This window comes from Varanus komodoensis, unplaced genomic scaffold (genome assembly GCF_004798865.1).
Source record: "Varanus komodoensis strain SLA01 unplaced genomic scaffold, ASM479886v1 scaffold32, whole genome shotgun sequence".
Taxonomy (NCBI): domain Eukaryota; kingdom Metazoa; phylum Chordata; class Lepidosauria; order Squamata; family Varanidae; genus Varanus; species Varanus komodoensis.
In genome coordinates this window covers 20,625,281-20,641,627 of record NW_025335798.1, presented here as the reverse complement: position 1 = coordinate 20,641,627, position 16,347 = coordinate 20,625,281, and the positions used below count along the sequence as shown (strand labels likewise).

At 39.5% G+C, this 16,347-nt stretch overlaps 1 protein-coding gene across 4 annotated transcripts in view; it reads right to left on the bottom strand.

Moving 5' to 3' along the window:
* Positions 1-282: 282 nt before the first annotated feature.
* Positions 283-16,347, bottom strand: part of KYNU (kynureninase) — a 101,381-nt gene continuing 85,316 nt past the window's right edge. For 3 of the 4 annotated variants that reach the window (XM_044438198.1, XM_044438197.1, XM_044438200.1), the window contains 4 exons: positions 12,887-12,939; positions 11,194-11,279; positions 4,149-4,379; positions 283-889 (listed from right to left, as the gene is read on the bottom strand). In XM_044438198.1, coding sequence (XP_044294133.1) covers positions 746-889; positions 4,149-4,379; positions 11,194-11,279; positions 12,887-12,939 — 514 coding nt within the window. In that variant the 3' untranslated portion in view covers positions 283-745. Of the gene's footprint in view, positions 890-4,148; positions 4,380-11,193; positions 11,280-12,886; positions 12,940-16,347 lie in introns of those variants that run through there. The other variant, XM_044438201.1, reaches the window with a different exon arrangement.

Genomic DNA, 16,347 nt, shown 5'->3' with positions numbered 1-16,347 from the left:
CATAAATGGCCAGAATGAGTAAAACAATTCAGTGCAAAGTCTGTGAGAAATTGTGAAGGCCTTTAAACCAACAAAATGTTGAGATGATAGGAAGGAAATGCATAATTTACACATTCTAAAATTCTGACTAATACTGGTATATGAGCTTAATTTAATACAAAATCAAATACCCTTTAATATATATTTTTTGAAAATATAAAACAGGTTACATCTCTGGGATTCTGTGTGGTGCCTTGTGCCAATGCAAAGATTGGCACAATCTTTGGCATAACTATATTTTAATGATACAGTGAAAAGATATTTTGAAGTTTGCAATTGTCTCCTTTCAGTTTGCCATAAGAAGTAAAACTATTTCCAGATAAAGTATCTAGAATGCTAAAGAACACCCCTACATAAAATACATAAAGCTCATTAACTTCTGGAGTCCAAATCAGTGGAAAGACTAGTTTTAATATGAAGCACATTGTAAATGATGTATGGGTGGAATCACCAGAATATATCCATTCTAGTAGAAAGGAAGGAATGATCAAAAGCATGGATGACACCTTGTTAGAAATACAATTAGGATACAATCCTATAGTGAGGATGGTGACCCTCCCGCCACCCCAACTTCGAAGCCTTGCAGTCATCGCATGGAAGCTGTTTTGCCTCCTTAGTTCACACTTTTGTTGATGGGCTTTTTGCCTGTCTAAAAGCAGAAATCCAAAGGGAGAGGGAAAGAAGCTGAAGAGGCCCCACAATAAACTCAGGGAAGGACTTTAGTGTTTTCTCTTTGCTTTGCTGATACAATTGAAGATCCCAAAATTTCAATAAATCTGTGCACATCACGGAATGAATTGTAGAGAGGAACAGGAGCAATGCGGAGAGCATTGGGTTCCCGCATGTCGCACTGCAAAACAGGACGCAAACATTCATTAAATTAATACAGCTTGATATTCATTTGTCAAAGAGGAAATGCAGCAAATCTCAGAAAGAGATTGTGTTCCTGTCATAACCCTGCTCAAATGCAAGCCTTTCCCCAATTTCTGGTCTCTGGGAGAAGGAGAGAGAGAGAACGAAAGCAAGGACTGCTGGTATGAAACATTTGCAAAGAAATCTTATACATGTTCATTCACAAAGAAGGTTTCAGTGTGGGATACTCCCAAATAAAGGAGTAGAGGACTGTGCTTTTAAACCGATCAGAAAAGGACTGTAAAGGCAAGGGCTCTGGGTAAAGGCATGGCTATATTACCCTCGTAAATGCCATGTTTTGTTACATCCCAAATTTTTAAAAGTTAAGAAAAAATGAAGAAAAGGTGTTGCTATGTTTTCATTTATTTATGATGAACTATGAATCTGACAGGAACATATGTTGAAATATGACTGAATAGAAACTTGTTGCTATGCATCTTGTTCCTGCAGTTCATAAAGGTTCATGTTCCAGTGTGTATTGCAGTGGTGCAGCACAACTTAAATATTCCCCATGGCTAGCAATCAGAACTGATCAGGCTTTTCACAGGAAAAACACAGGATTCATCCCTTGAAGACTTCAATAGCCTTGCATTTTGGGCATCTTTGTTATCACTGTCTATTGGAAAGCTAGTGTGGTATGGGGGTTAGTATTGATCTGGGACTTTCTGGAGGTCCTGGTTCCAGTCCTCACTCAGCCTGAAATTTATTGCATGACTGTGAACCAGTCTCTCACTCTCAGTGTAACCTATTTCAGGGTTGTTGTGAGAATAACACAGAGGGGCTGTGCAGGTTTATGCTTTCTCCTTGGGTCCCTTTCAAAGGTAGGATAGAAATAAAAGAAATAGGAATAAATATCCTGCTATCCCTTGATACAGGGCTTACAAAATCACCATCACACATTTAAAGCATTTAAAGGTCTTCCCTCTCTACTTGCTGTTGCTGGAATGCAACAAGGGCTTGCGACTGCATCTCTCCTTGCCTGCAAACATCCTGTCTCACAGTGTCTCTATGGCATGCCGAGGCTTCTAAGCATTGGTGATGGTGCACAGATCCTAATGCAAGAATGAGGGAATGAGGAATGCCACTGATTAGGGAACATGGGTCTCTTTCTGCAGTGAAGCAGAACATAGGACAAAGCATTCAGAGATGATAGCTGTGTGCCAGTGTGCTGTGCCTAGTGGTTAATGGTTATTTTCAGGAATGGACTCTGAAAAGGACAATAAGGAAAAGGGCAGGCATAGCTTTGACCATCTTGCCACTGACACCTATATGGCTAGTGGGCCTAGAAGGCCTGATGTTCTAGAATTCTGGTGCTCTGGGATTCTGCGAATTCTTGTGTGGAAAATGTGTGGGAAATATACCTTTCACAATGCAGGAAAGTAAGAATCATAAAGTAAGCAATAATTCATAGCCTACCATGCCAGTATCAGTTTAACAGCACTTTAAAATTATGCATTAGAAAGTAACTTCTAATCAATTCATAACCAATATTATACACAAACCAGTGGTCCATCCATCTTCCTTCTATTTTTTAACAGACAAGATACAAAGAATGTGAAAGCAAGACACTTAATCCAACATCCCATAAGAACAGAAGAAAAGCCATGCTGGATCAAAGCAGTGTTCCATAAAATCTGGCACTCCATTCACATGGCAGCATACCAGCTGTCCACAGGATCCCTCAAGCAGGATAGGTACAAGAGTTTGCCTTGTCTAAACTCCTCTGAAACTGGGCACATAAGAATACTGCATATAATACTGAAGGTAGCAGAAGAGATGAAAGGATGAGGGACTCCTTCAAAGAGGAGCCTGCAATATTAGAAAGTGAAGTGAAAGCTGCTCTGAAATTACTTGCCAGTAATAACGTACCTGGAATAGATAGGAAAGCAATAGAACTACCTCAAAGTCCAGAAAATGAATTGGTTCAAATCCAAACAAGACTATGTCAACAAATATCAAAAACAAAATGATGGCCCACAGACTGGAATCGTTCAATTTGCATTCCAGTCCCCAACAGAGATGTAGAAGAGTGCAACAACCACAGGGCCATTGCACTAAATCCCCATGCAAGCAAAGTGATGCTTAGAATGTTTCCACAAAGAATATCGCCCTATATGTGTCAGGATCTAGGCTGTTCTGGAGTGTCTCCTGTTGGTCAGAACCAGAAACCTACCTTAATATTTTAGGATCAGTACCAGGCCCCACTCTCTTTCTCTATTTAGGCCCTTGTGTTATTTTCCTCTCTCCTCTACCTTTTACTTTCAACTCTTCTTCTCTTCTATGTATTTTCTTCTGCTATTCAGGCATGGTCTGTCCCCTTCCTTGTCTCAATATTCCGTGCTTGAGTTTTCTTTGGACCGCTTCCCTGTCCTTAGCCTGTCGCAGTGTGAGCTTGTCACCCCAGGCAAACTATCCCTTCAGTCACAGACTGAAAATGTAATTGTCAGAGCATCACAGTAACTCACCCATTGTCACCATATGCTTGCAATACCAAAGCAGGCTTGGTCCTGGCTATCAATGGCTACTAGTCCTGGCTACCTTCAGTATCATAGGCAGTATTCCTTTGTGCATCACTTGCAGAGAAAAACAGATAGGCGCATGCTATTGCACCCAGCTCCTATTGGTGGATTTCCCGCAGGTTGTTTTGCCACTGTGTGAACAGAAAGGGGGACGAGCTTGACCCCTGGCCTGATCCTGCAGGGTTGTTTTTATGTGGATAGGACCAAGCACAAATAATCTTAATTGGTCCTCCCTTTCCCCTGCATCCTCCCAGCACTGCCTCTCATGCCATTCCAGAGCAGTTCTGATGCTCTAAAGGGTGCTGTACTGGCCCACTTAGAGGACTAACTTCTACCAATAGATCCAAGCCTGTACTAATAGTGTAGGAGAGCTTTGAGTGTGGTTTTTGCAGGGTTTCCCCTTCTTCACTGCTCCTTTGTTTTCAGTAGGAGTAGGGCAGAACTTGTTGACATCCATGGGGCAGGGGCAGAGGGGAAGAAAGCCATTTAACTTTTGGGTAGAAAGTACTGCTAGTAGCAAGGTGGCTCAGTTTATTTTTCTCATGATGATAATTACTACATCTTTACAGGGGCTTTCCCCACCATTGCTCTGCCCTACACAAACCATCCACAAGAAATTCCAGAATTATCAACTCACGGCATGAAAGAAACGAACAACACGAAGCCTTGGTTACTTACAGCGACTCCTCTTTTTTCTAATTCTTTAAACACAGCTTTAATTGGAAGAGAGAAAGCCACTGTGAGCTGGCATCCTCTTTCCTCCATTTGAGGAGGTGTGATTATTTTTACAAAAGGCTTCTCAGGGTCATTTATATCTTCACTGTAGTAATGCTTTATCAAGTATTCCAAGTAACCAGTAAGAAGAGTAGATTTTCTTCTCAGAAGTTTCATTGTAGTTTTACCAAAGACCTAGATACAAAATAAGGAAAAGTACATTATTATCAGTATAGCAACAATTGAGAGCAGCACTTTCTTCCCCACAAAGGCACTATCATATGTCCTATGCTAACTGTGCAAAATAGTTTGGGGAAATTGCATGGTTAATTAAAATATCTTTAAAATAGGCCCAATAACTTGAGCAACTTTGATAAATAAATCCTCCCTACATACTGTAAGGGGCATCTACATATTATGGTGACACTTAAGACAGATTCAAGCATCCATGCTCACCCTTTAGGGGCCAGGTGTCCTCCCAAAGCTCTTCTCGGGACCAATAATTGCATCATAAGGTACATGGATGAAACAAGCAGCATCTTGTTTGGTGAACCACACAGAGGGCTTTGACTGTTGGGCAGTATAGAAACTGAAGAAAGAACTCTCTTGGCAAATAGTGTGTACAGTTTCAGACTGTTCAGCCTAACTGACTTTGTTGAGCCATTAAGTACCTGGATGAGTTGGTAAAATACATATATAGTTTGTATTGACTTGTATAGGGCCAAGGGCCAAGGTGGACAATGGGTGGATATGGAGCCTGCTCAGTTGTGGTCTCTGGTCTCCTTTCTCCACAAAGGCTTACCTGAAACGTATGTGCCAGATAAATGGGATCTATATATATGTACCTTGGCATTTAATGAGTAGCATCCAATGGTATCCAAGGGTGGGTGGGACCCAGTGCTTCTGTAATGGATGTTTAGTGCTTCAGAAAAACCAGAAATGAGCAGAAATGTTCATACCCTGATTGGGATAGATTAGCAGAGCTCAGTCTGGAAGCTAGCTTTTCTATTAGGTTCAGGGCTTACAGCAAGAAGCACTAAATTCTCATTGCACAAGCTGTGGGTCCTGCTTGCACAGAAGAATCAGCCATAATGTAGCAGCCCTGTTAGATGTTACCCACCATTTCTTAAACTCTGATTTTATGCTGGAAAAGCTGTTCTGTTGCCTTGTCCTATTTCTTTGTTGATCATTATTTTAAACTTTCTACCTAAGTCACAGTTCCTTTCAAACTGAAGAGAAGGTTGTCATTCTAAATATTAATCCTCTTCATTATCAACTTCTGGGTTCATAGTTCAGATCCTTAATCACACCATTACACTGACTCCAAATAATTGATTTGGTTTGGGACAAATTTGGGGAAAATTTTTCAGCTCAAAGGCAGCATTTTCTCCTGGCTAATTTCCCAGGAGCCACATATGAGGTGTAACCAGCCCATACTCTCTTACACACACCACATGCATAATACACGCGCACACATGCTGATTTTCACACATACTCACAAACTCATTCATACCCTTTTACACATAAGGGGTATGAATTCATATCCTTTTGGACATGATTGAATAAGGCACGGTGGGCTGTTTGAGTGTGTAAAATGGCCCCATGAATTGCAGGGCATATGGGAGAACCGGTTACAGGCCTAACCCCCCCTTTTCCAGATTGTATTGTACTACCACGAGGTGTAAAAGGATGGATGTAGGGACGGCTCTACGAGTGATTGCTGGTGTGCGACTTGTAGTCATGTCATGATTTACATCTGAAGCATTGTAGGATATATTATCTTCTAAGTACTGTTCTCCCTTCTGTGAACCATGGATCCAAAGAGCGCCAGATTATTCCCAAGAAATGAATAGCATAAGGTCATTGTTGCTGGAATGAGTCAATATGTCTTGTGGTCCCCTGCCTCTGTTAATGGAACTTCTGACCCACTTTGTTTGTGGTGGAACTGTTAAGAAGAATCTCACAAGAATCTTAATGGCATTGGGATCTGGGGACATAAGAGGATAAAAATATTGCTTGTTTCCTTGAGGAAGGTAACCATTAGCTGCTGTTATACAAACTTCAGGAAACTGTGAGATATTTTAGATTCCTCCTGGCTGATCTAACTGCTATAAAATACTGTCCACCTGAGACTATCTAAAAGAAAATTATGCAGCCAGGAAAAATGTCCACATAACAAAAATTCATTCCTTGTAAAAGGCATGAAATTAACTTTACTTTGCATCAGTGCTTACACTGGGCAGGTTCACACCTCACACTTAAGCAATCTGCTAATAAGCCATGGTGGATTGGTTGTTTGCTGAACAACCCACAGTGTGCCTGACAAATGACTGCCATAGATTATTCTCCCTCTCCTTGTCCATTGGCAGTCCCACCAGTACCCTGGGGAGGGGGGGTTATTTGTCCCCCCAAAATAGGATACAAACCTAATTTGTCTCCTCCTCCCCCCTCCAATTCAAAAGTTGCACAATTTTTTTTGTCAGCCTTTTGCAATTAAGTGTACACTTAAGTCTATCCAATTTGTGTTGTCTTTCCTGGTCAGTTTCCTTGTCTATTTAAAATAACAAAGGTAGGACAAGGTGAAACTACGTAAAGGCTAATTTGTGGGCAGTTGCTAGTAGTCGTTCGCTTACCTGTCAATTGAAAAGGGCTGGTAAATGGGGAAGAAGTGGGGAAAGCTGCTGCACCAGAAGAGGTGGCTGCAGTATCATTCATTGAGCAATGCAGTCCTCTCAGTTTTAATTGCTAAACTTATGGCTCTGTGCACTCTCCAATCAGCACTTCAAACATATTGCCAAGTCTCCAGCTACTCCAGAAAGAGGCAATATTAACTCCATCATAATGTGCTTTTGAGTTTCCTTTTCGGAACACTTACAGTTGTGGATAGGGTGGTTCCCTGATAATTCTAAAAAAAAACTATGGACACATATGCAAATATAAAGGCTTGAAAGAAAATGGAGGGGGAATTTGTCCACCTGCAGTAACTACTCCAGAAAAGTATGTGAAGGATGTGTGTGTGTGGGGGGGGGGGGAGATATCTGGAGTAACTGCTAACTCAAGCACTATTGAAACCATGGTCACCCCAAGAAGATTTAGTTGAACACTTAAAAACCAGAGCAGGGAGACATTGTCCTTTGCTTTTTGTTGTATCTTTTTTCCCCCATTTCACTGGTGCTCTTCCATTTGCAGCTGGGTACTCAGTCCCTGGCAACCAAGCAAATGACCTATATGGAGTGGATAGCTGTGAATGTGCACTGACAAAGGACCAACAACACCCAAACATTTAAAATGCTCATTTTTCAGGGTTAGGTAAAAATGACTCCAACTGCTCTTTCTGAAGCTTCAAAAATTCAAAAATGAAAACCAAAGGAACAACTTGGGATGTTTATATTGGTAGAAGCACAGTCACTGCAGCAAATGTGAGTGATGGGTTTCGTCACCTTCCCTGAGTGGTTCAGTGGCTATTACCAACAAACCATGATAAAATCGCCCTGCCAGGTTCAGATGATACTGCAACCTATTGTGAGGTTCAAGAAACCCTAGAATAAGCCATAGTTTGTCATGGTTGCTTGTTTATTAAAAAAAAAACCAACATTCAGAAATCATGACAGGTTTGGGTAGTTATCCATGGCCAGTTGGTGTGTCATGTGAACCAGGTTATTGGTTAGTGTTTTTTTTAAAAACGGTACCCTCTGTTTAATGTAATCTAGTGTAGTATCGCGGACACTTTGATAAGCCATCTCTTGTCAGAGAGATTTCTATTTCACAGTACTCTAGCAATTAGTACAAGGCAATCCTGATTGCCAAAAGAGTAACGCAGGCACAAAAATGGCAAGACCACAGAAACTGATGAGCACTCATTGCCTTTGACCCCCTGCAGTGGGCGAAATAGCAGACCCCCTCCCTCTTTCAAAGAGCACCATCTGGGTCAGGGTAGAGCAGCCTCTCTAAGGTCGCATAACATACAAAAGATGTTTGAGGACAAACAAAATTAATTGCCAAATAGGGGGGGGGGGAAATCTTGCTGTGGGAGAAGAAAATCACAGTGTAGAATTTAACACAGGGGAAAAATCTTCTAAAATTACTAATAATTCTCCAATGTATCCATTTTAGAAAATTATTCAGTTCTTAGATAGCTTCAGAATGTCTTTAACAAGATTTATTTTTTCTTTTTTATTATTTTCATTAAAAAGTAGAATATAGAAAAAGGAAAAAAAGGTTACCAAGGGATCTTGGACAAATGTTACATATAGTATCAAGATCACTGATCCCACAAAAGTCAGTAATTGTTATATCTTCTAGAGTCAGTTAAATTAATAAGTACTTGACTGAAACTCACAGAGCAATTATTCTAATTCTTAAATACTAACTTATTTTCCATTCATTTGAAATTAATTTTAAATAACAACAAAGCATTTGTATTAAAATTATAACTCACTCATGATATTTTTACAAGCTCTATTTTTGTTATTAAGTAAATTGTACAGAATAAGCTTCCCATTTATCATTAAATCTTTCAGCCCCTACCTAAGTTTTCTGAAGGCTAAGTAGAAGTATGCCATAAAAACTGATCAGAATATGAAACATTATAAACCATATTTTATTCAAAGTTGCATGCACTAAATTAGCTTTTGACAGAAATTGGCATGTAAATGTAAAGTGAGCCAACATCATTACATTCCATTTTCACAAAGATTCTTTTCTATGAGGAAGCTATTGCAGGTATCAGCAAAGTTCATTGGACCTTCCGTGTATGGAAATTACATTATTTACTCTCTTTCCATTGATTTCTTTCTGAGAAAGTATTTTTTCCCTTCACTTGTGACTTAGCAACCCATTGATTTAAAGTCTACTTAAAGTTTTTAGTCTATTTACAAACCTAATTTAAAGGTAAAAAATTAAATGAAAGATAGATGAGAATGAAGTTATAATTATCCTATTTATCAAATGGATATAATCTGCTCCAATTATTTCCCAACATTTTAATGCCATTTGGGAATTGTGCTCAGGATTTGGTGTATAATTTACTTAAAACGGTCAGTGAAGGTACCCACCCGTGATAACCTTGTAACACTTTAAAAGTGTCCACCCACCTGCATTCTGTTCACTCAAACACTGACAGATAAATTCAGAAAGGGAATCAAAATATCTGATTCTACATTATAGGAGCATTGTGAGATGTAAATAATTGTGGTCAAAGTGCCTGGCTTTTCCATGCATAGCCTTCACCATCTGTTAACCAACTAGGAATTAAGAGAGAATACTATCTTTAAATGCAATGGAACGACCTTGGCATTTTATGAGCCCAACTGGTATTACTTTGCTGCCATTATAAGAAATCAATCCGGTGACTTGGTGCTAAGTGTGTTTTAGAGTAGAAGAGAGTGCAATTTGTCTTGTATGGCAAAAATTCAACATTGCACAATATTAAGTAGAACCAAGATATGGCTAGGTAGCCCCAATTAATATTTGAGAATTGGCTTCACTTAAGGTTATACTGAAAACATCTTTCCCACTTTCAAATGCCCTGAGTAAGTTGTTCACAGCCTGAGAAGTTTGGAGAGGGTGGGGGTGTTATGGCATTTCTCCCCAAAGGGCAGGAGGAATCTATAAATAGTTGGGAGAACAAGCAGATGCAATGGCAGTAGAATCTTTCTCCTCATGCTTTAAAAAGTAACAGGCAAAGTAGATGTCCAGGTGGTTTGGACTTCCAACTCTCACCTTGCTTGATCACTGATTAAGCTGACAGAGGCTTCTGGGAGCTGAAATCCAAAACACTGGCAGATATATTTTTTGCCCACACCAGCTTTAAGTCAGAATTTTGCTGCCATAATAAACAGTGACATCATCACTATCAGCAACAATATTTTCCTGCAGTAACTCTCTTGTATACCATGTCTTGATATAGCATCATTAGAAGGGTAATATTGGCTGTGGGTTGGGGAAGCCATCCACTGGCAGTTTGAGCAGCAAGCATCTATTTTATACAGCAAGAAGATGGAGTGCTCCTGCTACTAGTTTTCTTGGTCATTCCCTAATTTCTATAGTGGGCACAAGTTTACCCATCCTCATTTTCACAGAAAATATTTGCACAGTTAGAGATGCTTCATCCTGTTGTGCATTGCGCTAAAAACCTTTTGAGGCTGTAGAGAAATGTGAATATATTTTGTGTCCCTTTTTCATTCACGTAGCAGTTTTGCACACATGCACCCACTGACTATCGTGTTTGTGCATTTTATACATATGTGAATGCATATAGTTTTTCTTTGCAAGATGCATCACAAACACAGTCACAGATTGTTTTCAGCTTCATGTTTAGGGCTGGGAAATGTTAATTGAGTAACCTTGCATAAAATTGTGATTCCTTCACTAGTCATACATAATATAAAAAGAGCTGAGTGCCAGAACACATTTCCTTTTAAAATTAGTAATAGAATCACTAATAGTTGGAAGTGATCTTGAAGTTCATCAAATCCAAACCTCAGCTCAATGGAGACTCTGCTTAAGCTTTTCCAGAAAAGAAATTATCACCTGTTGAGGTAGACTATTCCCTGGCTGAAGAGCCTAACACTATTAGGGAGTTTAGCTAAACTCTGCTATATCTTCTATATGTCAGCCTTTCCAATATTTGAAGCCACTATCATGTCTCTAACACACCGTTAAGTTGCAACTCCAGCAATCTTCTCCCTCATACAAGGTGCTCAGCAGCTCTGTGTCTCAAGCGGAAGCAGTGCAAGTTGCTCTCCATTTGAGGCACACAGCTGCGGAGCAAAAGAGGAAGATGTGGCAGCTGCAACATCCCAGTAGGGAAGCAAGCTAACACACCAAGAATGACGTGCTCATGTTGATTCACTGGTATGACACAGAAAGTCAAAAGATGGTGAGTGTCCCTTGCGTGCTATGTTTGTCTTCAGCCATAGTTTTACTACTCTGTGGAAGATAATGTTGGTTAATAATGCAGGAATCACTTCATTTGTTGGCACTTTATCATGAGACAGTAATTGCTCACCTCTAAACTTGCATGAAGAGCACACACCAACAAAATGGAAGGGTTTGATAAGCGAAATCCATTTATTCCAGGAGTCAGCTGCAATGCTGTAAGAGCAGTATGCTCCATTAGATTCCTTGCTTTTGTGGAAACATTTGTCTTATTGCAAGGTGTGATTAAACTTTTGGAAGAGTGTGGGTAACCGTTACAGATAACATAACCCCCGAGAAATAACTCTGATCAGGAACTACTCGTGTGCTTGTGATTTGTCCGATCAGCAACTACTCAAGTGCTTCTTTCTTGCAACTCCTCTTTCCTTTCTTTATCCCTCACATCTAAAGTCAACACTCCTAAAATTGGCTAAATCACAATTTCATGTGGCAGCTAAAACCAGGAGCAAGTTTAAGAAACCCCTACAAACCAAGATTTCAAGCCATAAATATCAAGCAATCCTAAAAACCAGATTAGAGAGTACCAAAATAGTAAAATTAAATGCCTGGATACTTCACATACAAGGCAGAGGGTTTATGTGATAAATGGGCTATATAAAATGTAAAGAACTTGTTGATTCCACCTTAATGGGAATCATGAAGCTACCCTGTGGTGTACTTATATAAGTGACTATTATCAGTTCTGCATATATTGCATCTTAATATCTATATGTTTTATTCTTATCGCATGGATATATATGTCTGTAGTATCCATCTGTCCATCTGAATGGGATATTCCTTGTAACACTAGCCCTTGATTTTTTCTGTTTTTCTTGGCAGAAGGGGTATTGTTCTTTATCTTGAAATTTATATTTTACCCCTTGAAGGGATTTGCCCTCTGGCAACGCACAGCAGGAACAAGTTTTAGCCTCCTGCTTACCTCAGAATTTAGTTACTGTTGAAGCTGTTACAGACTAGAGAAACTCAATAATGGTGTATTGTTATGTCATGAGAATTTGGGACTGCTTTAGCATATCAGTCACACTGGCAACCCATGGCTTAGAAATGATGTTGTTTGAACCACTGTGGGTTGTCATGGTGTTCAAACATGAATGACAGGACCCACTGTGGGTCTGGCCCAGCTAAAAGTCAGCTGCTTAGCAAGAACAGTAAAATCACCTCCCTGCTTTTGCTTAGTGGCTATCCAGTGAATACTGCTGAAAGCTGTTCTCAAGTGGCAATTGGGAGAGGTTGTCAGAGGCTTCCTCCACTCATCTTACCTGCCACCACCAGCCAATTGAAGACTCCTGACAGTTGCCCCAAAGTGCCCAAACATTTCAGTTTGTAGCAGATTGATTCAGCCAACTGAAGTAGAGACTGCTGACGTCAATTGTTCCTGCACTGCTACTAACAGGCACCTCTGCTCTGCTACCACAGGCACCTCTGCTCCCCCCTTTCCCCAGCACTGCTGCAAACTTTCAGGACCCCCACACAGTCCCACAGTGGCCCACTGGATTACTGCCAGAATCCTGAGGGTGCAGAAGACCAGTGCAAAGATAGACAAGGCCCCATGGCAGAGTTGACTCCTCCTTGCAATTTCAGGTGAACTTACCCAGTTAGAGTCCTCTAAAAGAGTAATAAGAATTTGCACTTTATAAATATGCACACTCTTTTTAATTCTTAGGACTGTTTTGAGAAATGACTTACATCTGCTCCAATCTATATTACCACAAATAACTTGTAATATAAATCCCTATATAATACTGAATGAGAAAAATACATACTGTTTTCCATGAGAAACCTGGTTTTGAAGTCATGACCCCACCATCCTATTAGCCTTAAAAAAAAAGAAAAAGAAAAGGGATAAGTGTATTGGCAGGATTAGTTACACCAGTAAAATGTTGCTTTCACATTTTCTAGTAAGATATGCATAAAAACTAGATAAGTGGTGGCAACACTGCACAAAAATCTGGTCATTTTCTCACAATTTCCTGGCAATGATCAGGGTTAGATATGAGCATTGGGCCTTAGAAAGGCCATCAGACCCTTGCCAAGTGCTCAATTCCACTCAGATTAAAGTCTGAGCTGTAGCATCTGGTCTAAACTGCTCCCATATAGTTGGGCTTCAGCACATAATGCCCACTCTCTGTGGTCAGGAAAGTTCCTACCTTGGACTCTTCTGGCTCTGAACATTATTTGAACACTAACATTATGGGAACTTTAAAGCTTACCTAATTGCCAACTACTAGTGACAACCCTAAGTCCACCAATTTCAGCATCTAAGCTGATCGAGATGCACCACTGCCCAATTGTCAAATGAGGGGACAGATCAAATTCATATTGGCTCAAAAACAAATAGCACCATTTAGAAGTCTGTGGGGAGAAAGGACTCAACTTATTGCAAAGCTGGTCCAGGTGAGCTGTGGATGTCATGTCCCTCTCTTTGTGGGAAAGAACAATGTAATTAGTTCAGCTTCTATAATTTCATACATTTCTGGAACATGCCTGGCAGGAAACTAAAGAGTGGCTCTCATACTACTGCTGCTGGTAAATGGGAGTCACTCTATAAAGCAATTCAAAAATCAAACACATGTAATGGCATCTGGAACACAAAGGTGAGTGATGAGAAAAGTAAGAACATGAAAAGTAAACTGAAATGTTGTGGCTTGTTTCCAGCCCTGACAGTCTGCCAGCAAAATGGAAAATGTCAGACTTTCCATGCATCATCATCCAATCTGCTCTGGAAGCTTGTTGAGCACTCAGGAGCAGCTATGGGGAAATGGGGAGTGGCATTGGGGATGAAAGAAAAGGAATTTAGGTTTATATGCCATATGTCATTTAAGTATTTTATTTCTTTACACATACAAATCCCACCAAAAATGGAAGGAAGTGCAAATTTTATCAATATGTTTGACATGGTCTAAAGTAATCAATTGCTCCTTTTTGCTGGGTGATTGCTTCCGCTTATACACCTAATTTTTCATAGGAAGCACTAAGTATTTTATATAGTTTCTTAGTATAAATGATGCTAAGAGTTTCATATGCAAGATATAATAATTAGTCAGGAGCTGTTGGTAATATTTTTGAACTTCAGGATTATTATATATTCTGCTTTATTTAGCCTACCTGTCATTATCCTTGTTTTATTGTTTTGCTCTGATAACTCTGACAGGGATCAGAGCAACAGAAGAGTACATTACATATACATATATAGAGAAAGGTCTATGGACTAAATAAACACATTTTCAAACCAGTACTGAACCTAAACAAATACAGATTTACTGGGAAATGATGACAAAGTTGATAAAAATCAAATGCTAGCCGTTACCAGATTGTAAGACAAGAAACAAGCTTTATGAGTTTGGGCTTCCCAGTCCATAAAAGCATTGAGAATTGTGATAGTAGCATGCTTTAGGTATCCTACGCATGTGAAATTTACCCTGCTGTTCTGTCACATTAGAGCTACTATTATTTATCATTCACAGAGCATTTTTATGCAGGATAAATCATATATTTTTTGTCTTTGCCTTACAATCAACTTGTGAACTAGGTTGCCAAGCTTTCTTTGCAAAGATGAGGTAGAAAGTAGCTAAGCCAGCAAGAGTGATTTGTGAATGAAGGCGGGTTTCTAACTGTGGCTACGTCCTACTGCAAAATGAAAGGAAAGCCCACGTCCAAGTTGTATCACAATAGGCCTGTATCACTTAGATACATTAAAACAGGATCAACACAAGCCTTGGCACTCTCATTCTCTGTTGGAATGAGGGCCAAAGCAGGCATGGACTCAGCTGAACATATACTGCAAATCATATCTTGGGCAGGGGAAGAAAGGAACTCTGCAAACACAGAAACGGTGCAGACCCAGGGAAGAGTGTCATCTCAAAAACGGTATCACAGAAGTGGAAAACGTTTAAAAAAGAGTAACCAAAATGAATAATGGGTAGAAGCACTTTTATGCAAAGGAATTCCCCATTTGCAAAAAGACATGACAGCAATTAATGTAACAATGTAAGTGTGGCAAAAGTGGCAAATTTTTTTAAAAGAATGCATGATTGTCCCTCTGCTTCCCCCAGAGAGTTGAGCTTTTATGACCACTCAGTTTGACTGCTCACAAAAGCCTTTCAGGCACCCAAACTCAGCTCCCTTTCTCTACCTTCTCTTTTGATTCAGAGGAAAGTGATAGGGAAGGCAGTAGTGCACAGAAGACTCCAGAATTTAATTTCCTACTGGGGTTAGGACAGGAACTACCTCTTCCCAAATCTTTGGTTGGAAATGGGACATAATTTGCATTATTTTCATAGGGCTTTGAAGCAGTCCATGGGAAGACATTTCATGGTAGCAGTAGTCTAAAACAATACAAGAACCAGACATGATGCTTTTTTGCAACAGTAGTCATGGCATTTCGTCCTGTGTATGTATGTAATGTGACTTTTATTCATTTATGTATCTATAGGTTTTATAAACCACAGGTTCTTGAGTGGTGGGTTCTTGGCATTTGGCTGTCGCCCTATACACAAACAACTATTAGAATACATTGCACAAAATACAGTGCTTGATTATTTTAAAACTTGTGAAAGTTGTATTTCTGAGAAAATAGATTCTTTACAATCTCCTCTAATGTATAATTGAGTATCATTATAGGCAGCAGACTTGTAAAGCTTCATACTAGCTCTTAGTATTATTGCTGCCATTCAAATTTCTATTGAAACCACTAACAAAATAATAGCATTTGCTTATGACATAACACTGCATCATCAAAATATATAAAACACATAAAATTAATGCCCAAGTGATTGAATCTGGATGCTTTGAATCACATATGAAACATCAACTGCTTTACAGTTTTACACTTTATACCTTTACACTATATTTTACCATAAAACACAATGTTACTACATATTACTGGCACTACAACATCTCAATCAAGTCAATGTTGCAAGTCTTGCATCATTTTAATAGGTTTTGTATAGTGAAAAAAGGTTAACTAATTAAAATGCTCAACAAAATAATGCTCTAAACAAAACAAAACGAAGAGCTAGAGCAAGAAAACATATGAAAATGAATCATCTCAGAATATTTAGTGGACAGTGAACACTGGGCAAATAAGATGTTAATCTGGTGTGGCAAATATACTGAGAACATCGCAAATAAATTCTAACCTTCCTTGATTTTACCTGTACTAGTACTTCTCCAGCAGAGAAGGGAATAAAAAGAGAAACTTTTGTGGTTCCTGTATACCCACTGT